At 28.3% G+C, this 27106-nt stretch overlaps 1 protein-coding gene across 1 annotated transcript; it reads right to left on the bottom strand.

The window, feature by feature from the left end:
- Positions 1–1268: 1268 nt before the first annotated feature.
- On the bottom strand, positions 1269–27063 carry LOC142332312 (RIB43A-like with coiled-coils protein 2). Its single transcript, XM_075378675.1, has 7 exons — positions 26882–27063; positions 15635–15775; positions 11695–11858; positions 10401–10641; positions 3473–3700; positions 2295–2401; positions 1269–1578 (listed from the first exon to the last, which is right to left on the bottom strand). The coding sequence occupies exons 1-7, from the start codon at positions 27002–27004 to the stop codon at positions 1437–1439; spliced, it is 1146 nt and encodes a 381-aa protein (XP_075234790.1). The 5' UTR covers positions 27005–27063; the 3' UTR covers positions 1269–1436.
- Between the last annotated feature and the right edge of the window lie 43 nt (positions 27064–27106).

The raw sequence follows: 27106 nt of genomic DNA, 5'->3' as shown, positions 1-27106 counted from the left end.
CTGAAATGTTAGCAGACTTAAAACAATAAACGATCAGTATTGCAAGGAATGCCAGTGCTGCTTAGCTATGTACGAGTAAATTTAACATTTTACCTAAACTTTAACATTATTCATAGTCTCTCTTGTAGACGTGCTTGTAATGCTTTCCATCTTTATTATACTGCTCAGAGAACAGTATTAAAAATATTTTAATACACCATTTTTTGGGAGCTATCAGAAACTATTCAATGCTGTTTCCAAATAATAGTAGACTGCTTTTTTGTTGTGTGCAAAACCAGTTTTTTGCCAGTTATTAGTACTTATTTAATTTAATTAGTACTTATTAGTAATTTATTTAATTTAAACATATTACAGAAAAAAAAATACAAATAATCCAATAAGGCGCACGTATTACTACACAGCTGATGCTTTAGTACAGGATCAATAAGAAGCCTAAAAGTATTATTGAATCGGTGTTTACAATTTGCAGTGTATTAAATTAAAATAATCGAACGTGGATATAAAACACCAACAATTTTCATAAAAATATTTATTAGAAATAAAATACTGCTGATAAAACACAGCAAAAATTAAGTAAATTTTAAAAACGGGTAGGAACGGTTAAATAAATAATATTTTTTGTAAGCAAGATCACCCACCACCTGTCATCTCATGACATAATGTCATGTAAGCATTAGTCAGTAATACAACTGAGGAAAAGCACTATTTTTTATGGCATTGCAAACATTTTTTATGCAAAATATTATCTTTTTCATAGATTTTTTTAGCCATAGTGTTAGAATTTTGAACTGAATGTTGAATACTGATGTATTCCCCCCCCTATACCCCCCAGGTAACTAAAAGCAAACCAAAGCTAATGAACACAATAAAAAATATTAAACATACGTACCTAAGCGTAAAGATGTTCTATTATACATTCTTGTATAGTGCTGAAAAGAGATCTAGAAAATAAAAATGTTTTTTGCAAAGTTGAACAGAGTGACCGATGGAGGAAGTAAAAAAAGAAGAGAAAATCAGTAAACAAAATAAAGAGAAACAATATAACACATGGTTTAAAGGCGAGAGGGGTGTTACAACAAGATTAAGAATCCAGCAGAGATGTAGAGATAAAGATTATGAATAGGGAAAATGGGCAAAATACGGAGAACTGATTATTCAAGTAATTAAAAACATTTTTAATTTGTTAAAAACTTGTATTTATATTAAAATTTATATTAACAACATGTATGAACTCTTATATTCATCTGAAAATGGTTGACATGTCATAACGGTGCATAAATGTTATCACCATAGTCACACATGTAAAAATTTATTTTAAGATAAACACTCAGTACATTCACCAGCCAGTAGCAGTTAATATTTTATTTTTATTCAGTTTTTTAAATATTCTGATAAAATTCATTAATATCGTACTTTTTTTATTTCTTGTAAAACTTTTATCGAGTGCTTTTATTAAATTGATTATAAAATTCTTCAGTTGCTCCTGCCGATTTAACGAATTCTTCTGTTAATTCTTTATTTTTTCTTTGTTGCATGCATAATAATTTATTTTGTTCATATAGTTGGCGATTAAGTTCCCTGTAATTAATAATAAAAAGAATTACAATAAATAACTTTATATATTGATTTTTATTTTAGAAAATTATCTTCAAAAACCTTTTACAAAAATTATTTTAATTACAAATGTAAATCTAACAGCCATTTTATTGTAATCAATTTTCATTCTACAAAAAAAGAATAAATAAAGAAATGTTTAAAAATAAAAAAGAAGTTAAATGAAAACGATAAAGTAATAATAAATATAAATGCGTAAAAAATATGCAAATATACAAAACAATTAACTACTTTTTAAGTCTAGTAACTGTTATTGTTTCAAGCACTCACAATAGAAAGTATAAATTTAATCTAAATTTTTTTTAAAACTACGCATCAAATTACCTCTATCGTTTATGTAGATCGGATAGATAAAACTTATCTCAAAAAAGATAAGAACTTTAAACCAAACCCAAATAAACATTTCCACCCTTGAACAAAATTTAAGAGAGAAGATTAGTGTTTGATCAAATACTATCTTAAATAAAATCCTATCTTAAATCCTCTCTCTTAAATTTTCACAAAAGGATGTTTTTTTTTTTTAATTTTTAATTCTTAAAGGCTACCTAATAGGTTTTGGTTTTGATTTTATATACATACAAGAAAAGGATCACACCTCAACACATTCAAACATTTTGAAACGCAAATAAACGCATACCCAAAATGAAGTGTTGACAATTTTAAATATTATTTTACTTTACCTTTGTCTTTTTTTAATTTCTTGTTCATTCAGTGCAACTGTACTTAGCATATAATTTGATAATTCTGCCCAATCGGATTCAAGTTTCTTTTCTGCTTCCCGTTTCATCTGTAAAACAAATTGTAATTTAATTAATGCGAACAAAGGCATATTTTTAGATTAATGATTGTCACTTAGACCATCTTTCAAAAGTATAATAAAAATCGAGTCAGGTTAAACAAAATTTTGGGTGTAATTTATAGGCATAGATTATGAAAAATGTACACTGCACATTTATTGCAGGAGGCATGATTCAGTTTAAAATTATGTTTCTATTGATGGCATAAAGATGGTCAGCAGAGCAGAGGAAATACCTTAAGTAGTTTACACTGCTTAAGGTATTTTCTCTGCTGGCAAACATTAATTTTTCATAATATTCATTTACCATACAACATCATATGTTATATTGTTCAAGTACACATTAACATCATTCACAAGACCCAGTATCTACAACTTTTTGTGTTAATATACCCTTGTTAAATAAAATAAATGTTGTCTGTCATAATTAAATTATTTAAGACTTTAGAGTGTTCACTTAACAATGGAACGGATTTCTTAAAAAATTTAAGGAAGATTCATTACATGATTTGACAAATTTTCTAACAGATTTTGTGAGGGTGAAAAAGAATTGTGATGGTTTATATTATTCCATCAAATATGTTCAATAATAATGAATGTCACCTTGCTGTTCTTAAGGTTCTATAGAAGGGCTTAATTTTAATTTTCTGTTTCAGTAACTTAGCAGCATTTTCAGAGACCTAAATACATGGCAATAGACTGATGTAACATAAAATTTTAAAATTCTAAAAATTTTTGAAAATTAAAATCTTTACATGTGCAGATAAGATTCAACAGTTAATTCTAAATGTTTTGTTAATAATAATCATATAAGTAAAAAAAAAAAAAAAAAAAAAAAAAAAAAAAAATCGCAATAAAATTCAAATTTAATTATTAAAGTGATTTCAATATTCTTTAGTACTCATTTTAATTTTTCAGCACATGTACTATTAAAATGTGAAATTTGTCTTAAAATACAAAAAAATCTGTCTTTGTTACAATAATATCACAGCAAGACACAATTTCAGTTTCCAGTTATTTTATACACAGACTGTTCTTATTTAAAGTAGCTTAAATATTTACCTTATTTTCTTCAATTTGTTGTAATTGCTCTTTTCTTATTGCTTCTTTTTCATGTGGATGCATGCCTTTATATTGACTACCAATTATTCGATTCAGTCCAAGACAGCTAATTGCTGTATCTGGATTTTCAGTTAGGAAATCACCAGTAATTGCATTGTATATTTCTGCTCGTTTATCCTCTAAATCTCTCATTTCTTGCATTCGCCTTTGTGTTGCTTGTTCTGCTGACTAAAAACAATTTTAAACCGGTCTGATTGAAATAATTCATCACCAAGTATGTTTTATTTTTCATATTTAAAATCATATAAAATAAATTAAAATCACTAAAGTTTTAAGTTATATAAAAAAATAATGTGATGAAAATATTATTAAAAAAATATATATTTTCAAATTAATATTTTATTCAGATGGGTACTTATAAGTAAATCATATCAAGAATTGATAAATGTTGTACCGCATGAATATCAAAAAGGAAGTTTCCAAGATTTTACCTGAAAAAATTAAGGAAAATGCAAGACAAAACCCAATCGGAAGTGCATCATATATACAAAATTGAATAAATTAAAAATATTACAGGTTTTTTCTCAATAATATGAAAATAGTTCTTTAAAATTATAGACTTTTTAAATGCCAAAATAAAATAAATTTAATACTGTTGTTTTCACTTTGGTATCAATAGAAATTATTTCTCACTGTTTTTTTGAGTAAGGCAGATGTGTATTAAAATGTATTCTAAAATTGTATCGGGTTAAAGTTGTGTCTGTTCATTCTGTTTATCTTTTTTCAACAACAGTATCAGTTGCTGAAGACAGTTGCAAAAACAACAGAAAACTTTAGAAAGTAAACTGTAGACACGTAAATTTGGTCTTAAAATTTATGAAGTCTCTTTCAGATTAATGGAATTATTCTTTCAAAGGCCTTTTGGAGCTAATTAGTTCCTGAAAGTCTTTCTGAAGGTTAACAGTCAGAGGTATGACTATCTATGCACTCAAACAATAGATAAGCATGACACACAAAATATAGAAAAATTCTAAAAGCACCGTAAAACATATTTATAAAAAAAAATACAATTATCCCTTTGACAAACACAGTAACCCTCAACGTATAAAAATTAACTGTAGTCATCATACTAAATACTGTATCAGACAGACTGGAAGCACCTTAATCCAGAGATGCAGGAAATACACGTACATATACTACACCCAACTGAATCAACTTTTTCAAATATTCACAAAAAAAATATCACACATTCAAAAATATTAATTACAATATGCAAATTTTACTCATAGCCCACTAAAACCAAGATCTCAACCCTTTTGAAAGAGACAGAATACCAAAAATACTAATTCAGCAAAAACAACACGTTAAACAAAACAGGCAAAATCATTGACAGAATTTGTTATTTAATTACTACTTATGGAGTTTCTTAAAATTATTAAGATTGTTGTCTTTTGTTTTTAGAGTATTTACTATGATTTTCCTTTTTTCTATTATTACTTTTATGGGTTTTTTATGATTACTATTTTTTTATTATTTTTTTTAGTGTTAGTCCATTAACAACAATGCCACCAAAGACCCACTGAGGGGTGTGCTGAAAATTCATTTTAAAATATCTATAACCTGAAAGCGAGTCATATTTTTTTTGTCTTCAGTCATTTGACTGGTTTGATGCAGCTCTCCAAGATTCCCTATCTAGTGCTAGTTGTTTCATTTCGATATACCCCCTACATCCTACATTCCTAACAGTTTGTTTTACATACTCCAAACGTTGCCTGCATGCATAATTTTTTCCTTCTACCTCTCCCTCCAATATTAAAGCAACTATTCCAGGAAAATATCAGTCTTTCGGTAAATTATTTTTTAATAGATTGTTGAATATAGCCAATATCAATAGCGGAAGATATAGCTAGACAAGATCTATTATAATAAGTTATTACAAAATATGCCCAACTAATGCATTTAACTTCCGATACATCTGCACATTGCTATTAATTAATATGAAATATATTATAATCAGTTTAGAATTGTAAAAACAAAAACATTTGCATATGTATATATAGTAAGATAATGTACCCTTATCTGAATCTACATCATCATAAGGACACAACATGTGCACAATCAACAGGAATGTGATGAAGCATAGACTGAACTACTATCAAACACAGAATTACACAAAATATTTTTAAAGCGATGTGAACTTCATCAAAGAAATATTACATTAATATAGATAAATTTTAAATATACAGAGCAAGTCAAAAATATGGAAACCCCTCAACAATTTTAAAACTGTTCCAGATAGAATACTGTAACTTTCAGAATAAAGTATCGAGCAACTACTTTACCTATTGACGAGAAATAGAATTTCAACCCCTTCTTGGAAGGTGGCCCAGAGGTTCAAATACTTTTAATAGTAACACCCTTTGCATGGTACATCATTTTAAAGATTTTTTGAAGAAAAGAAAATTAGTGTAAATAAAAGGTTCATGTGATGTCTGTACCCAAAATGGCAGAGAGATAAATTTTGAAAAAATTACATCAACACTGGTCAATGTAAAACTTGTAACTGAAAAGGGAGTAGGTTTTCTATTTAGTACTTTATATACTGAATCTGAATACGTATTCCAAAACCCATCATGTAACATTCTTAAGTTACAACCCCCTTTAAAGTTATTTGTTCCATCATTCATGAAACAAACAATACAAATAAGTTAGTACATCTGTATGTTTGCTTATTCACATCTGATTTATATTGTGATACATGCTGTAGACTTATATTTGATACTTAACAGTCGAATGATGTCATTTCATGTCAAGCCATCCAGACATGTATAGATATGCCAACGAGTCAAGTAATGAATAATTCAACGCAATGAAATTTTCTTTAGCATGAGTTCAGCTCTTGGTATGACTTGCTGTTTTCTTTAATTGTGGTAGCGGTTTTATCATACACATATTTTAAATACTGTTTCATAAGATATGCCATAAATTTAGTGGAAGACTTTTATGTAGAACAACTTTTGGTATTATTTAATTGAACATCAAGATTTGTTAATTTGTAACAAATAAGTTGTAAGCACACACACGTGTGTGTGTTTCAAGATGTTTTATTGCACTCCATGGTGAAACAATTTTATCAAGTATTTTAAGTAATTAAGTATTTATAAATTATACGACATAGATGAAGTCCTACGCAAGAACTATCGCATGAAAATAAACAAGAACAAAACAAAAGTAATGAAATGTAGTAGAAATAACAAAGATGGACCACTGAATGTGAAAATAGGAGGAGAAAAGATTATGGAGATAGAAGAAGTTTGTTATTTGGGAAGTAGAATTACTAAAGATGGATGAAGCAGGAGCGATATAAAATGCTGAATAGCACAAGCGGAACGAGCCTTCAGTAAGAAATATAATTTGTTTACATCAAAAGTTAATTTAAATGTCAGGAAAAGATTTTTGAAAGTATATGTTTGGAGTGTCGCTTTATATGGAAGTGAAACTTGGACAATCGGAGTATCTGAGAAGAAAAGATTAGAAGCTTTTGAAATGTATACGTTTTCGGAGAATTCAACTCAAAAAGTCAACAAAAATTACCATCGAATCTGCTGAAAACAACTTACAAACATTATTTTGACTGCCCCTTGGGAGACAAAGATAAATCCTGGGCTCCACATGTAGCATGCATCGAGTGCTACGTTAAATTAACCTGGTGGTTAAAAGAAAAAAGAGAACATTTGCTTTTTGGTGTATCTATGATTTGGCAAGAGCCTACTAACCATTATGATGACTGCTATTTTTGCTTAGCAAATGTTGCACCACTTTCAAATCAAACAATAGAAGCATTATTGCATACCCAAATGTTGATTCAGCTATGAGACTTGTAGGTAATTCATGGAGTTGAATTAACGATTCCGATCACTCAAACTTCTTGGAAAGAAATTTCTGATTCCTAGAAGACTCAACCGATGAATTCTCAACTTCAATAGATATTATCTATAATCCAGAAGAATCAATACTGAACCTCACCTCACCACAAGCAGAACTGAGCGACATTATTCGTGACTTGTTTATCGAAATGACATGCAGAACTCATAGGTTCATATCTTAAAGAATGGAATTTGTTAAACAAGATACTAAAATTTCAGTATATAGAAATTGAATTGAAAATTTACTGAAATACTTATTAGAGATGGTTTAATTTTTTCCTTCCATGATGTTAGGGGGCTAATGTCTGAACTGGACATTTAATATGTTATTCAAAATAGCTGTTTATTTATAGACTCATCAAAAAGAAGCTTATTTTTTGCAATATTGTTGCATAACTCGAATAATTTTTCTTCTACACCAGTAGCACAAGCTGTAGAAATGAAAGAAGCATATGAAAGTATGTAAAAAATTTTAAAATCTATTAAGTATGATGAACACTCATAGCAAATCATTGCTGACCTGAAAGCGATAGGGCTTCAGGTCTCCAGAGTGGCTTTACAAAATATATGTGTTTCTTGTGTTTGGGGGATAGTAGGGCTACAGATAAAACACTATGCAGTTAAATACTGGCCAAAAAGAAATCAGTTTACCCTAGGAAAGAAAAGTGTAGTCACTATTCCCCTTGTCAAAGCAGATAATATTATTTTACCACGTCTACACATAAAACTAGGCCTGATGAAGAATTTTGTAAAGGCATTAGATAAAGATGGAGATAGCTTTAAATATTTACCTGAGGTTTTTCCACAATTAAGTAAAGCCAAATTAAAAGGGGAATAATATAAATCGGGCCACAAATAAGAAAATTAATTTTTGAAAATATATTTGACAACACATTGAATCACTGAATCCTAAAGAACTAGCAGCATGGAAGTCATTCAAAGATGTTATTACTGGTTTTCTTGGAAACAAAAAAGCTGAAAGCCATGATTCGTTTATAAACGAACTCTTAGTGAACTACAAAAACATAGGCTGCAAAAGTCATTGAAAATTCATTTTTTACATTCTCATTTGAACTTTTTCCCTTTAAACTTGGTTGATATCAGGGACAAACTAGAAGAAAGGTTCCACCAAGATATATTGCAGATGGAACAACATTATCGAGGCAGATGGGATGAATCTATGATGAGTAACTACTGCTGGATGATAAACAGCAAAGACTTCACTTAATACAAAAGGAAAATAAGAAAAAAGAAATTAAGATAAATGTAGATGTCTACAAAATAAAGGTAGGCATTTTAATTTTAATTATTATTTTTGTATTCTATTATTTAAGAAGTTTCTCAATATTTTAAAGGATCATTAACTAAAAATCTGAGGTTGGTGATGAAAAACTGATTTTATTTTAAGATTCAGCATAAAAAAATACATTTTAGTTCACCTACTTTTATCTCAGTTACAAATTATTTATTTTATTTATTTTTTTTTGTTGACCTATGTAATTTAGGGAACTGTTATAGCAAATAAATAAAATTATAAAAATGTTTTAAATAATCGAGGCAGATGGGATGAATCTATGATGAGTAACTACTGCTGGATGATAAACAGCAAAGACTTCACTTAATACAAAAGGAAAATAAGAAAAAAGAAATTAAGATAAATGTAGATGTCTACAAAATAAAGGTAGGCATTTTAATTTTAATTATTATTTTTGTATTCTATTATTTAAGAAGTTTCTCAATATTTTAAAGGATCATTAACTAAAAATCTGAGGTTGGTGATGAAAAACTGATTTTATTTTAAGATTCAGCATAAAAAAATACATTTTAGTTCACCTACTTTTATCTCAGTTACAAATTATTTATTTTATTTATTTTTTTTTGTTGACCTATGTAATTTAGGGAACTGTTATAGCAAATAAATAAAATTATAAAAATGTTTTAAATAAATTTATTTTTAAAAAATAAATTATTTATTAAGCATAAAATTTATTTATTTACTTATATTTCATTTTAATAAATGTTGACTTTGACTGGATACTGTATATGTACCTCATGATACCACTGTGGATTAATACCAGTCCAGTATCAACAAATTATGGCGATTTACATTGCCATTTTAAAAAAATGTGGCCACGTCATTAAAAGCTCTGTTGATTAATAAATTAGGATCTGAACAAATATATTCAACATAATTTTTCAGAACTCAAGTCTTCGATCATAGTCATCTTCATTAAGTTTTTGCATCAGATGAATTTTGAAGCATTTGAAAATTTCACTTTTCAATTTCAAATCACTGAATTTTAGCCATGTTATGTTCTTGTGCTGCTGTTCGAGTCAAGGAATGAGGATTCTCAATAAATTCTTACATAATCTCTAATAATAATATAACACATCATTATTCGTTATTACTTATTGCAGACTTAGGCTTCCCTGGTTTTACCCTATTATTATTAATGCTTCCTGTTTCTTCAAATGTGGTAAAGGTAGACAAAATCACTTAGCCAACCGATCACAATATATTCTCATGAATGAAACACTCTACATGGAATATTACACAACAATGAAGTAGGCTTCATTTTTGCAACAATGGTAAGAGACCATCAATAATCAGCTCATCACCATGAGTAAGTGACTGTATTTTTATTTACTCATTAAATTGAAACAAAAACAATTTTTTGAATTGAAAAATAAAGCTTTTTCAATTTTTTTTAAATTTAACTAACTTAACTTTAATTAAATTAGATTAAATTTTAATTTAATCCAATTTAATTTCTTTATCCAACAGCCATTTTGGGTACAAACATTGTACCAAGTTTTTATTTACATAATTTTTCTTGTCTTAAAGAAATCTTTAAAATGATGTATCACACAAAGGATATTACCATTTAAAATATTTGAGTTACAACCACCCCTAGGCCACCTTCCAAGAAAGGTAAAGTAGAGGACCAACAACTTACCCTGAAAGTTACAGTATTCTATTTGGAACTCTGTGTAATACTAACCAAAGCTTGATTAAATCTTGCAGTTGCCTCATCCAATTGTCTCTTACATTCATTTTCCAAAGATTCGAGTTGTTTAGATCGTTCATCTCTTGCGAGTACCATTTCATCATATGCAAATTCTGCCAATTTTTTATCTTTTTCTGCTTGGATTCTTTCATCAATTTGTTGTTGAAGCCATATTTTTTGTTGTTCCATTTGATACTTTTTTCGTTTGTTTGCTTCCATATCCTCACCTTCAAATCTAATAACAAAATTTTTAAATTTTAAACGTTCTTTTCAGATAATTCAAGAAAATTATAAACTTAAATTTTTTATCGTACTTGTATACAATGATTCTAATTAATTATTTACCGTACAATGCTGTTTACATTACAAATTACGATAGTGTGAATATTTATAAAATCAATTTCATAAAGATGAAACAAGTAAATGATTAAACTATTAAAACTAGTTAATCATTCTAGTAATAAAACTTATTATCTAGAACAGATAATAATTAAATTTATTATTATATATTTTTGACATAGATTAATTTACTTTTATTTTGTAAGATTACTTTTGTAATTAGTACTGTATTTTAAAGATGTAATATTGAAGCATTCATTGTATTTAAGAAAGAAATAATTCAGTTATGGTGGGAACTAATAATGATCTTGATCAGCATTATATTGTTACTCCACACGACATCCTCTTACTTTAAGAAAGTACTTTATAAAGTTATTCGATGTAGAAAGGCCCAAAGCCATTATTAGATGTAGATTTAGTTACAGTAGGAAGAATAGGAAGCCTGCCTCCTATAAACAAATAAAATACCAGTACCTCCTCAGCAACGGTTTGATTTCTGTGCAATGCCCAGACAGGAAACAGTTCCACAGACACAAAAAGAAAATCATGGCTCGTCTGTCAGCTACTTGAAGATACCAACATGATGTCATAAATGGAAACACTGTCGTTTCATTTATTTCCTACAGTATTCATCTACGGGGAAGGATAAAGTTTAAGGAAAGAGGCGAGGACAGAAAGGACATAATCAACACACAAAGAGTCTGCCTCAATCCAGATCATGGCAATTGGGTGGAGGTGCAAGGACAATCGAAGATATAAACTAAGGTTATTGTTAGAAAAACAAACACTTATTATTAGAACAAAAGCCAAATTAGGTTTTAAATCGATCTTACTATTTTGTCACTTATAAGTAGGAATGCAAATTAAATCATGACTCGATTAATTGTTAATAATAATTATTAATCGACTAATAATTGTAATTAATTTTTTTATAATATAATTAACTTACTTTTGAGCCCCAGATATACTAAGTCGTGGATCATCATCCATTACACGAGCCGGTAGACTTTTCTTAAGATAATCTGGATCATATAAATCAAAATCACGTCTATCCTCTTTCCTTTGATATTGTAAACGGAATTCATTAATCTCTTCATCTAATTTACGTCGTCTCTGAAATAATTTTATATTTCAGTTTCTTTTTTTTTGTTTAAAAGTTAATTTAAAGTTATCTATTCTACATTGTATTCCACATAAGGAAAAAATATATTAATATTACTATAGGAAGGTGACTTCTTTTAACTGAAACATGATTTTCATTAAAAAATCAATTTTTTCTAAAATTACACATATATCTGTAGCCAGTACTATATCCTTTCTTTATGATCCATGAAATGTGTTCTTAAAACATTCAGCATAGAGACCCGAGACAGACCACATGTAACCCAGCGTAAGACAACTACACAGATGTTATATTCACAAATTCCTCTGAATTTTTTGATCTAAGCTAATGTTATATTGTAGATCAAGGTATGTTATCAGCCAAAGAAAGAAGTAATTAACGTTGAAAATTCAGGTATGAGTCGCTACCATTTTTATGGAGTTTATCCAATTGTTACTACTAGCATTTTTTATAATTTCTTGTAAATTTTATTATATTACATTAAATATAAAAATATTAAAACCAATTTTATCTAGTAATTATATTTAATTACATTTTTTATGACTAGTCTATAAACAGTTAAATGTATGACTACATAAAAACCATGCGTAGGTAGTGTTTGCAGGATATTATAAAACTAAAAAGGAAAGTAACGACTATTTATAATAGATGAAATACTAAAAAAAAATACAGTAAGTTGTATTGTGCTTAGCTCCATATCATTCAGATTTGAACCCGATCAAACTGATATGAATTTAGATAAAAAAAATAGGTCAAGTAATAATGTAACATTCAGCTGTTGTTATAAAACCCTGTAGAGAAAAGGTTTTCAAAGGATATAGTTAATGATTGGGATAAGCGTTGCCTACAAAGATGAATATCAGCAGATCCAAGGGTCCATGTTAAATAATGCAAGGGCAAGTCGAATGTTTTATTAATGAGTTTGATGGTGATCGGTTGAAAGTAACTCCACTGAAGAAAATTTCAATAGAAGCCGTGAATAAATGAGCGATGGTTTTTTTATTTTATGCAATTTTTTACACGTAGCCATTCGAAGCTTATTCAGAATAAGAAAACTACTGCTGAAATCAGAATCAGAATAGGTTGAGAAATACCATAAGAGGAGAAGGACCGAGTGAAAAGTGCTGAAAAGGATCAATAAAAGATCTAAATTATCTAGCCTGCCTCAAGGCAAATAACCGTACCACATGATATCACATTGTAAACCGTGACACAGTTGTAATAGTACAGAAATCTATTATTAAAAATTAAAATACAATTTAAGGTAGATAAAAAGGAGGAAATAAAGAAATGTAATCGTGAACAGAAAATACTTATTTAGTTACTATTCTATTAAATTACCTTTATTAAATTAGTTCTATAATTAATTTAATTTATCCATGAATTTTAATGTATAAACTATTTTCTTACAAGCCTTTAGCTAATTTCATTCAGTCGAGTACAATGTTCAATTTATTATGTATTGTATAGTATGTGCATGTAAGCTATTATATTATTAACTATATATTTAGCTATTTGAGGACATGTGCTAGTTCTGATTGAATCAACTGTAATAACCTATAATTTCATTAACTTCAATGAAATTATATTCATGGAACATGGCCTATTCAGTCGAACAAAAAAGTGTAATGTTTGATGATCGAGCTGTAGAATAGACTTTTCTTCTTGAATATTTAACACTGATGGTCAGCCATTTAATTACAGGACCTTTTCGGTGGCACTATTTTATTGCATTTCCCAGATTTTTTTAAAGCTATTTATAATAGATCAAACTACGGATCGTATATAAAATTAAATTTTTTAACTTTTATAAATCTTATTTATCTTTACATATCGACATATTTGTAGATTTGAAATGAAAAATCCATTTTTGACAAAATTAAAAGTTTTTAAATAATTCAGTAATATTTTATAATTTTGTTTATAAAAGATCTTTGTAGTTATCTACGTTTCCTCACCGCTCTGTTCTTTATATAACTCAATTTCCTTATTCTATTTTCTTTATTCTATCTCTTTACATAACTCAAAAACACATCATAACCCATAGCCTCATTTACTCATAATGGACATAAAGCAAACAACAAAATAATACTTTGTCAGCTGTTAAATAAAATTTTTCTTCTGATCGATTATGTTCAATTAACATTATCGATTTCTACATATGTTTTATAACTAATATTTAACAATACCTAACACTTTAAAAGGAGTAATATTATGAAGGAGCTCATTATGAACTACAGAAAATAGAAGAAAATATGAAATACATGTTTGACATTTTTCACGAAATCAGTGCAGATGTTACAGTATGGCTCTGGCTTGCAAAGTGTTAAGTTCATAAAGGAGATCCTGAATGTCATTTCAAAGTGTTTTTGAATGACTTAACTTTTATTAAACATTATGATCGACACAATTCATTATTATAATACTAAACCTAACGTAAATGAGAAAAATAAAAAGCTGACAATCACATAACTTTTACAGCTTTGTCCTTTATTTCAAACATGCTATAGTTATGAATATTAATGACCTAATTTTGAAATATTTAGAGTACAATTGCAAGAAAGTTGATACTGTATTTATGTTGCGATAGTATATACTATCAATATATATATATATATATATATATATATATATATATATATATATATATATATATATATATATATTAAGTTATTCTGGTTATTCTGAAATTTATTATTGTGTACTGTCCAGAATAAGTCAGAACAGGGTTATTTATAAAATAAATAACTTTTTTTTAAAAATATGATTAGAGTAAATGCGCCTAACTCTTATAAATATAAGCGCATGAGAAATAATATTAAAGTAAGTGCAAGTATATAAAGAATAATTAAAAATAAAACAAATCACAATTTAGAAGGCTTTAATTTTAATACAAATTATTTGAGCACAACTTATTTACATGTTGAATGGAGATCCAGAAAATTCAGACTTATTTTATTTTTTAATTAGTACTATTTAAAATCATCAGCACAGTAATACTGACAGAATAATTTTGTTTCTGTTAAAGAAAATCTTTTTATAATTGTATTTTAAATCGCTAGAAACATCTTTTAAATAGTTCAATAATTTATAAAAAGGTAATTCATATCTTACTCTTTCAAAGATGAAAGCTGAAGAAGGATCGTCAAAATTCTTCATATTCTAAGGATAACTTTTTTTTACGGTTGCTTTTTGTGGCAGAATCGATTTAGATGTATGACCCTGTGTACTTTTTTATATTTGACAAGACTTTATATTAGACTTATATTAGGTAGAAGAATTTTTCCAAATTTCCCCAATTAATATGTTTTCCAGACAAGTTAGCACATGTATTTTTAGTTAAAATTTTATCATTTCTGCCAAGACCATAAAAGTAATCTGTAATACTCATGAATATGAACAGTCGTTAAAAATTCCAATTTTCCCATATTTATGTTTGTTTTTTAGAACGTAAAAGCAGTCTGCAATATTCATGCTTGAGAACAGTTGTTTCTGATATTTGTGACTGTTTTACAAGTTGCACATACATGAAATCAGTTAACAGCTTTGGTAATTTCTTGATACGAAATGCTATTACTATTGCAACTGTTCTAACAGTCAATCTTTGCAAAATTTTATTTTTAATTAATCAAAATAGTTTGAATTATTGGGAATATTAATGTTGTAACGCATAAAAAATTCAAGCAACAAAAAACAGATTTTTATATGATGTTAGATTTGATTGTTACTGTTTAAATTGACAATGTTTCATTGTAATTTTACTTACTTTTACAACTTCCTTTTCTAATTCTAGTGCTATCTCATTATCACGTAGAAGTTTTAAACGATGCGCTTCTTCTCTTGCTTTTTCATCTTCATCTCGAGCCTTTTTTTCAGCCATCTGTTTTTTAAGTGCATCTTTGTCAACCTAGAATAATAAAAAATTTCTGTTTTTTACCTTATTATTAAATAAATAACCACGACTTGTATCGGTTTTCCCTTTTAAAAAAGCATCTATTTTAAAGAATATACTTTATCGGTGTATTAATATATCCCCTGCTGTACATACATTTATATCTTATGTAAATCATTTATATCTTAATGTAAATATATTAAAAAACAATCTGAAACAGGTCAGTCATACCACCCTAAGATGAAATTTTCTTGGATTTTTTCTGGGTTAAACTCTCATTAAGATAAAATACACGCGCTTATGCACATACACAAACTCACACCCCCTACACACACGCGCTTATGCACATACACAAACTCACACCCCCTACACACACGCGCTCGCACGCACACACAACGTTCATATTGACCTAAGTCCTAATTTGCTTTGTTTTCTTTCTTGACGCCATTTTTTGAATTTCAACAAAAAATTATTTCTTAGGAACGGGTAAACCTACTTTAACTAAATTTGGCATTTTATTTCGAAAAAGCTGACACCTCATTTGTAAAAATCCATTGACAAACAATCGAGTTATGACGTTTTTGCTCGGAGTGTTCATGTACTCTCTGTTCATTCTAAGGAGATATCGCTTTACACACTGCAGACGACATAGCGCTGTGGAACAGTATGCCTAAAAAATATTATATACTAAACGCAATTTTTTGTAATTTCTTACAGAATTTTATACTCGCTTTACACTTAATTTAATTATAATTGCTTTATAATTTATTTAATTATAATTATTCATTTACTTTATACTTAATTTTATACTAAACTTATATATTTATTTATAAGCGTATAATCAACTTATTGCGTACGTAGTTGGAAAAAAATGACTGTGTACATCATGTTCCATTTTATTTGTAATCTTGTATCATTTAAATCTGACATTAAATTAGGATGTTTAATTTCATTAGTAATTATGTACTTCCTATACATCCATCAGATGTTGAATTAAATAATCTCTTTTTATTGTACGATTCCTATTAGAGACATTATTTTTTTTGAGTGACATCGATCATAGTAATTTGTCAACTGTTTACTAGCTGTGTCATATAATTTAATTTTTTTAAAAATAATTATATTAAAAAATAATAAAACAATTAAATTGTAATAAAATGTTAATTCTTTGTCAAAAAGTACAGCGTGCTTAATAACGAATAACAAATTTCACATCAAGTATTTACTTAGATTTTTAAATCGCTTTCGACTGATTTCTTATTAACTCATTGAAGAGTATTTTCAACCTATCCTCCGTGTAAAGATTAAAAAAAATACTTGGTAAAAATAAAAGTTACTTTGAGGTACTATTTAATAATTTTTAAAATTAAATTTTACAGACAGTGAAAAACGCTAAGGATATATACAAAAAGACTGTAAATTGCAAGGCAATCTCCCGGAAGATGAATCTATAACCAAAAATAAGAAAAAAGTTTACATAAACATAAGTCAGAAAACCGTTCATTAGCAAACATTAAGCCCTTCTTTCTGCTCCCTCTGTGAAATTAAACCGTACTAAAATTCTTACAATCAAATCAAGAGGGTAAATTTGGTTTTTCCTTATGATTTTTGATCTAAGAAATTGATTAAAAGTAATCCCAGACATCTACCTCGCTTACGTATTAAGAAGAACAGGGTAAAACACGAAAACAATTGTCAGAAAATACACTTTTTTAGGTTTGGAATAAAATAACTTTGTTAATTTCCAACAAATAAGTTAACTTTACAGAGAATTTAATATTAGAAAAATCTATGTAAAAAAAATTAAACACACATTTAAAAAGTTCAACTTTAATAAACAAAAAAACAAAAAAAAAACACAATACTGATCGGAAAAGAGGTACAACTTTATACAGAACAATTTACATAGTCTACCAATTCTAAAAATAAATTTGAATTATATCCTTCTGAAAAATTAATTTAAAAAGTTTTTTTCCATAGATTAGCGATTAGCCGACCTATGTTTACAGTATTAAATACTTTTACAGGTTTACCAGTGCATCAAAAATTATACACATCAGACATTACATTATTATATATTTTAATTTTCATATAATCCGATCGACAATTAACTTGAACGTCCAGCATTTGAATATTCATTTGAGCGGTGCTTGTGCCGTAATTGTTCGGTCAGTCGTTCGCAAATTTATTTCGTTTATTTATTTTTTTTTATTCAATTTATTCGGGATACCACAATTTTTTTTTCGTTGTAGAGTTTACAGACGTGTTAATTTACAGTAAAGTAAATAAAAATGGATCGGCTGTTGGGCGTAAATACCGGAAAAATTATCTGGTTCGTGAAACATTTGAGGTTTTGGAGGGGCGAGTTCGTTCGAGAAACAGGTACGATTAAACCGCAAAGATTTGATGCTGGTCGTGAACGTTTTGTGAGAAATGCCGACGCTGAAGAAGCAATATTGAATGCGGTACAAGTATCTCCCGCCTCAAGCATCAGAAGGTTGCGCATCGTTTTCACGTTTCGCAATCAAGTCTGCGGGGAACGTTACGAAAGCGACAAGTATACCTATTTCGTACAAGTGTACAAGTAATAAATCTTGTACATTTGTACGAAATAAGATTTGGTAAACGGATGAAATTCTGTCGACGGTTAATTACAATGCGAACATCATCCCGATTTCTTGAGTAATATTCTAATCGCTGTTGAATCCTGTTTTACAAGAGATACACGATTAAACTAAATTAAAATCAAAATCCGGGCGACACAAGAAACATGATTTACAGACGAAAACAATTTTTACGGCGAGAATTTCAAAATTCTACAAGGAAAACCAGCAGAAAAATTGGAAAATTTCACAATAAGATGTTTCAGGGCCGCTTTCTTAGTAGATAAGCAATATGAAAACAATGTAACTAATTTCTACTCCCCAAACAGACTTTCAATCCTAATAATAAAATGTAAAAACAGATACTATGACTTAAATTAACTGCCATCCCCATATATCAAGACAACCAAAGGCTACGATGAAAAGTTAATGCATATTGGGAAACCCTAGAATACGAAATACATAAACTCAATCCTAGGAACACTAAAATCCTACTTTGCAACTTTAACACCCAGATCGGCAGAGATAAAGAAGAAATCGGCAGAGACGAAGGAAAATATTCAGCACATAAAAATCCAAAGCAAATGGTAAAAGACTCGTCACTTTTTATAACAGAATCAGCTTAAAACTGTCAAAATTACGTAAAAGATTCCCAAGAAAATGCAAGACATGGAGAAGTCCTAATCAAATGCTCAAAGAATTCCAAATCAATCGCATGGCTATCTCACAGAGTCGGCTATGGCTATCCCACAAAAATTCAAAATGTTAAGAGTATGAAAATCCAACTTTGATTCTAACCATTTTTTATCTCAAATTAAACTAAAATTCTTACTCAAAACCCACAGAAAATCCAATAAATGTAAAATCCAAACATTTAACGTCCAGAAGCTGATGATAAAAGAAGAAAACATTAAATGCTTCAAAAAAGAAATCTCAAAAATGAAAGGCTATTCCTGAGAAGAAATCAAAAATTCAATATAACAACAGTCAGGAAAACCTTAGGAAAAGGTAAAAGGAAGAAACACTCAAGGTGGAACGACACATGCGAGGAAGCGTTAAACGTAAGGAAGAGAATATGGGAAGTACCATTCCGACCAGATCCCTGCAAACACCTAAAATTGGTTAATAACTCAAAAATAAATCTCAAAATTAATTAGAAAAACGAAAAGATACTACAAAAAAAATAGATTCGTAGAAATAGAAGAAAACTTCATAAAAAACAACACATGCGACTTTTATCAAATATTTAAAAACAAACTTTAAACATTTAGCTCCGTTTGCACAAACTTTAAAGATGAGAAAGAATGGATAAACAAGAGAATCTATAAAGATTAGCAAAATACTTTGAAGAACTACTAAACTGCCCAAACTCTGATGAAACCTTTAACTTTAATCTCCAAAATCAAAACACCCCAGAATCTAAACCTCCAACCAAAGAAATACAAAATGCAATTACATCTCTTAAAAATTACAAAGCAAGCAGAGAAGACTCAATAATTGCGGAGATTCTTAATTTCACGGAAGACAAACTAAGCGAAAAACTAGAGAACACCTTCAGAGAAATTTGGGAAACCAAGAAAATCCCCAAAGAAGAGAAAAATGCCTTAATTCACCCGACTCATAAAAAAGGTGCAAAAACCGATATAAACGATTACAGAGGAATTTCACTACCTTCAGTCCTCTATAATCTTGCTGCTTTCAGTCCCCTATAAAATACTACACAAAACTCTACTTGACCGCATACAACCCTCAATAGAGAAAGAACTTTGGGAATACCAAGGTGGTTTCAGACCAGGGCGAAGCTGCACAGAGCTAATTTTTAACCTTATACAAATTCTACAATATCACAAAGTAAGGAAACCAAAAACAATAACTGTTTTCGTCAACTTTAAAAAAGGATATGACTCCATACACTGTTAATCCCTCTTTAAAACACAAAGAATTAAAAAAAGACACGAAAAGAATAAGCATTATCCAACAAACTCTAGCAAACACAAAATCCAAAATTAAGTCCTTGGGCGAACTTTTCAACCCTTTTGAAATCAAAATAGGAGTGAGACAGGGAGATGGGCTGTACCTGATCTTATTCGATTGTGCACTAAAAAAAGTGTTCAGAGAATGGACCAAAGAATTTGAGAAACAAAACAATGCAAACACCCTACTTATTAGAATAGACAAAAATTAAAATAAACAAAAATCAAAATAGATGAAAATCAAGAAATCCAAAGAGTTCCAAAATTTAAATACCTCTGTGAAATAACCCCTAACATTTTTAGAAAAAGAAGCGATGAGAGAAAGAGAAAGAAAATGATGAATCTTTACAGTCAAGAAAATGAAGTTAACAAGAAAGATCTACAATAAAAATTAATGGCTTATAACACTAAACTAAAACAGAACAACACAGTAATTTTACGCAAAGCCCCTATATGCAGCTGAATGCCTCCAAACATTTTCCATTAAAAGAAATTTTCAAAGCGGAAAAACAAATCCTATGAAACATTTATGGCACAAACTTTTATGGAACCCATAAACTTAAAAGCAAAAACGAAATTTACAGAAACATAGATTAAAATCTACAAAACAATAAAAAAATGAAGGTTACAATTTTACGGCCACTTGTAGATAATGGATACACAAAGACTTACAAAAAAAAATGTTTAATACATTTAATACAACAAAAACTAAAGTCACACAGTTCTCCGTTAAAAATTAATGAAAACACATTACAAGACCCAAGATAAATTCAGAAAACTTATAAAAAACAATAGACTACTAGAGAAAGCCAAAAGACCAGGCATAAAATGGACTGAAGAAAGAAAACTAGAATGAACTAGCAGAATGATAGAATACTGGAAGAACAAAAAGAATAATTCTGTTTGACTTGTCCCTAGAGGCCTAATCAAAAAATCATATGAAGACCATAAACGTTTTACAAAAACTTTACTTTAGAGTCATGGATTTAATCATCTTTTTTTTAAGCTAAAAAAAAATTCAAATTTTTCTATTTCTTTTATAATCTAAATTGTCTTTTTTTTCATTACGTATATTTTTATTGTTAATTTTTTTATGGAATAATAACCAACGTTTAAAGAATACGTTACTACCTGAATGAAACTTTCTGTAATTTGATGTGATAAAAAGAATTTTAAATTAATCATGTATTGATTAAAATACTGGTGTTGAGTAAAATATTGAAAGATACTTTAAGAAAAACTTAGTTGTTTTATAAAACCTAACTTAAAACAAAATAAACATTCCATTAACACTGACAAACCAAGAAGAGTGAAGATTTTTAATTAGTAGAAGTGAACCAATACATTTCACAATATACTCTGAGTGCCTCAGTTGACAAACAAAATTCTAACAACAGGCCAAGATTAGATACAGTTAATGGTACAGAATATCAATAATTTGAACTATATAGGCTATATAACCCACCAGGTTGGTCTAGTGGTGAATGTGCCTTTGCAAATCGGCTGATTTCGAAGTCGACAGTTCCAATGTTCAAATCCTACTAAACAATTACTTTTATACGGATTTGAATATTAGATCGTGGATACCGGTGTTGTTTGGTGGTAGGATTTCAATTAACCACACATCTCAGAAAGGATTGACCTGAGACTGTACAAGACTACACTTCACTTACATGCATACATATTATCCTCATTCATTCTCTGAAGTAATACCTGATGGTGATTCCCAGAGGCTAAACAGGAAAAAGGAAAGATAGGCCATATAGGATTAAAGATGTACGGTAAATATTTACAGATATAAATTGGAGAACAATATTACAAAAAAAACAGTTTACAAAAGCTTTACTTGTATAATTATAACTATTTCAATAAAACATCTAATTAGTTTTAGTACATTTTTATTGATGAAGAAAATCATAGATAACATCAAAAATTACAACATAACAATAGAGCATCAACTTAAATATATCACTGTATGGAATTAGTAATCTATCGTTATGTAACTAAAACTTTACTATTTTAAAGGTGCATAAATTAAACTATAAATATGAATATTTTTGTACATGTGACTGTGACACACTCTCCTGAAATATTCATATGTAAATATAATAACCATTAAAAGATTATGTGGTGAAAATATCGATCAAATATTTCATACGATCTATTTATTTGATGATACAGGGTTAGAGAAAATATCTGCTGCTTATTCTTCAGAAGGTATATATATTGCACTGCTATTTGTCTATCTGCAACTGATTGTCAGATGTAGATAATTGGGATAGTGTGTCTATCCCACACAAAATCTATAAATAAAAGTTAAACGCAAAAAAAAAAAACTTATGTCTGTATGTTTTGAACACTCATGGAAAATAGTGTTTCTGTTGAATCTAATTGTACTCTGGTTGTCAATGTGCATCAGAGGAATAGAATTTTGATCATTAATTCAACCTTCTTTCAGTACTCTATTCAATGTAAAGGGATTTTGAAGTTCCCCAAACCACATATTCTGCTTAGGGCTATACTCTGATAGAGCCATACAATTTTGAAATTTACTCTTCCATTTGATCAGTCCACCACTAAATTTTTGCAGTGTGCCATTTATAGAACTTGTAATTTTATCTCCAACATGGTCTGCATCACTTCTTTGATTCTTAAATTCTCCATTTTCTTGAATTCATTTCCATAACACTGATAGACAAAAAAAAGTTTTTTAGTGTTTCTGTAAGTGTGATACCATTTTTTGAATTGCTTTTTTGCATTCATTACAGATCTGTAAATACAATTTTTCTATAACCCTTAGTTATAAATATATTATGCTTAAGAAAAAATTAAGGGAAAATATAGTTAAAATCTGTAGAATTTATCATTTTGCATGGCCATACCTGAGTTAGAATGATTTCGCTGATGCTTTTCTTTTATATAGCCTCAGCCACATCCCAAATTAATGTTCAACAGTAATCGGCTAGCATGTTAGTATACAATTTTCCTTTGTAATGGCTTTCCATCACTGAAATGTCTTTGTGGAAGCATTCAAAGTGTTCGCCACTTACATCTCCACTTAAGTGGAGGAGATGCATTTTAAAATATATATTACATCCCATACCTTAGTATGAAGTAAGAAATTGATTAACAATATTGTGGTAATTGTCAGATTTTTGTTTGCCGAGAAAGTTTTTGCAAGCATCTTTAAATGAAGCCCAAGCTGCACTTTCTACATTATTTAACATAGAGTTAAATACATCATCTTTTACAAACTCTCTTTTTTGAGGACCAACAAATATTCCTTCTTTAAGTTTTCCTACACTAACATAACAAAAGGAATCCACATCATTTACACAATTTCGAGGCATTATGACACTGCACTGTTAACAAACTTAAGACAGCAATAAGACTGAAGACAATTAATCCAGTACTCAATACAAACACAGCTGTGTTTTCAACTACATGTTTTGGCCTGCACAGACATGTTTAATCTTGTCCATGAAGTCTCACTCTTAAATATTAGATATGATGTCATAATATGATTTAATTCTTTTTCTAATATTGTTTATTTATAGCTTACAAATTATGTTAACAAACAATAAAAAATGTGCTAACAAAATATAATATAGGAGTCTAAAATGCTGACTATGTTGAAAACTGAAAAAAATCCTTTAATTAAAATTAAAAAATTTTTCAAAACTGGTGGATGATAGAAAGATTCTGAGTTCATTGGTCTGGTTTCCAACACTAATTGGACTGGTTTTCAACCAACTGTACATTGAAAAATGAAAAAATCCTTGAATTAAAATGTAAAAATTTTTCAAAAATGGTGGGTGATGGAAAGATTCTGAGTTCATTGGTCTGGTTTCCAACACTAAATACATTAAGCTAGTAATGATTTAATGATAGCCACTTTTATCTTCTGGCAATGTGAATCACTTGGTGTCCATCCAGGTTAAATAGGGATCATTAATGGCTTTACATCATTCACGCCAAGTTTTTATTTTTTTAATATTTTATTCACATATGCAGTTTGAGAAATTCCAATATAATCATGAGATTTATTAATTTTCATTCCAAAATAACAGTCTACATCTGAGGAAATGATCTCAAAATGATGGGCCAATCTGAATATGAGTTCATTGACTATTCCTCTCATCTCGTAAATAACTCATCATCCACATGAAAAAATAGTATCAATTTTTCATTTTAAAAACTCAAGAATCTTCACAACTCCCATAAATTACAAGTTCCAAGGAATTCAATTAAACATTTATACCAACATTTCAAAGCCTATTTCAGTCCATATAAACTTTTTAAGTAATTTACACACTCGCTCACCTGTATTGCTGTTATATCCCTATGATTGCTGCATATTTATATTTTCTTCTAAGGTACCATTCGAGAAAGCTATTCTCATGTCAAATTGTTTAATACTCCAATCACGCTGAACAGCAACACCCAACAGAGCTCTTGTTGTTCTTAATCTGTCAACTGGACTGAAAGTATCATTAAAATCATGCCCTTTTCTTTGATTGAAATTACTAGCCACTAAATGACTTTTATACTGAATAATTTCATCTTTGGAATTCTTTTTATAGAAAGAAAACATCTATTATCAATAAGTGTACTTTGAGATGCTAAATTCACTAATTACACATCTTATTCTTGCATAATGAATTAATTTTCTCATCCATTGCAGCTTTTCAATACTTAATATTCGTTATCATTGCTTATAAACCTTAAAGAATTAATGAAAAACTTGCATGATATAATGTTCTTCAATATCAAAGTCTTTGTCTTTCATTAAAGTTTATTTTTCAAAAAAAAAAAAAAAAAAAAAACAACCATGCTCTGCTACAATGTTGTAATAAAACATCAAATTAATTTTAGTATACTTTTATTGATGAAGAAAGTCATAGAAAACACCTAAAATTACACCTAAAAATGAGCATCAACCTAAATACATCATATGTATTGAATATTACTTATTGATAACTATGTAACTAAAACTTTATTGTTTAAATGGCGTATAATTTAAAATATAAATATGAATATTTTTATACATATATCAAAAACAGTTTATAACACATTTTACTTATATACCATTTTACTGGTATAGTATATAACACGTATAGTAACACGTAGTATAGTAATAACACGTATTAGTTAAAAATAAACAGTACTTTTTTAACACAAAAATAATATTACATATAAAACAACAACATATGAAAAAAATATCTAAGCGATTTAATAATAATAGCTACAGTGCACAGTATAATAATAGTATTTCCTAAGTGCTGTTTATTTGTCAACTATTAGTTACTATTATTTCTTTATTCTTTTAAAATTTGTTTACTTATTTATACACTTTAACCACAACATCAACTAATGATCACTGACAGCCAAAGTGACCATCTAGTTTTAGATTTTAATTAAATATTTAGTAAACAATTTGACGTAAACATGAAACCTTGTTCTACAGTTAAAATTAAGGTAATTTTATTTTTTTAGATTTTGTCACAAAAATTATTAAAATAACAAAATTATAGAACATTGTAATTGAGTAATTAATTTTAGATTCATATTAAATTTAAAATGTGGATCTTGTAATACTTTTTATTAGGGATAATACAATGCGTGTTATTTCCTAATATCTACCACAATACTCATACAATATCTTAAGATAAAAATTAATATTAAAAAAAAGAGAAAAAAAGAGATTACTTAAATAATCTTTTTAAGTATGTGAGGTTTGGAGGTTTACTACACATCATAAAATATTTGAAACCACAGTTACTGATAACTGGTTACTAAAAGTAACTACAATCAATTGTTATCACTGAATTTTTATTTCCTTTTGGACAAGTAATTGATTTTATCTATGCACTAATATTCAGCTGAAATGCTTTTACTATTATAAAATTATAGCTCTCATTATTAATTATAAATAAAAAAAATAGAAAAGAATTTTTTTTGTACAAGATTTTAAATATAAGGACATAGAACAACATTCACTTAATCAATTGAACTAGTTGTTGAATGCCAGAAGTGACTGAAAATTAAAGCTATATAGACATCACGTCTGCATACAACAAATAAATAAAAAAAAGATTATATAAAACTGATACAGTTTATGAAATGAAGTTTTCTTAATATCCAGTTTTCTTATTATCTTTGCAGAAAGAAACATTTCTAAAATTAAAAAAAAAATTATTTGCTCTTCAATCAAAAAAACGTGTCACTTAATGAAAACAAATAATAAAATCAATAATTGGAAAAAACATATGTAAGCAAATATAACTTAAGTTTCTGATTTACATAACAAAATATTTTGGGAAAGCATGTAAATAAAATGACCACAGACAATGTAGTTGATTAAAGAGCAGGAAAATATTTCGAAAGCCTATTCCACATTTTCAGAAAGTGGCACTGCTTTCCTCCCTAATTTCATTAATTTTTAATTTAATTTGGGTGACTGTATAAATCAAATGTAATATTATTTTAATTAAATAAATAAAATTGTAATGGTAATAATGTATTAAATAAGAATTTAAACTTACTCCAATTAATCTAATTCTTGGATTAAATATTCTATTTTTCCTAGTTTCTTCATATTGTCTTGCTTTTTCGATTTTTGCCGCTTCTCTTCTATCTTTTGGAAGCGAAATAAATAAATTTAACATTATGACAAATTTATTATTAACTCCAAACTCTTATTAAAAAAGACAGAGAACAATTATAAAATAACGTTGTTTTACAAAAACACTTCTTTACTAAACAAGATT

This window comes from Lycorma delicatula, chromosome 11 (assembly GCF_047948215.1).
Source record: "Lycorma delicatula isolate Av1 chromosome 11, ASM4794821v1, whole genome shotgun sequence".
NCBI classification, from domain to species: Eukaryota; Metazoa; Arthropoda; class Insecta; order Hemiptera; family Fulgoridae; genus Lycorma; species Lycorma delicatula.
This window is presented reverse-complemented; position numbering and strand designations above follow the sequence as displayed.

Coding starts and splice junctions, on each gene's coding strand:
- LOC142332312 (XM_075378675.1), bottom strand. CDS start 27,004: ATGTTAAATTTATTTATTTCGCTTCCAAAAGATAGAAGAGAAGCGGCA. Junction 10,642..11,694: donor AGTATATCTGGGGCTCAAAA/GTAAGTTAATTA, acceptor TTTTGTTATTAG/ATTTGAAGGTGAGGATATGG. Junction 1,579..2,294: donor GAAATTAAAAAAAGACAAAG/GTAAAGTAAAAT, acceptor TATTAATTACAG/GGAACTTAATCGCCAACTAT.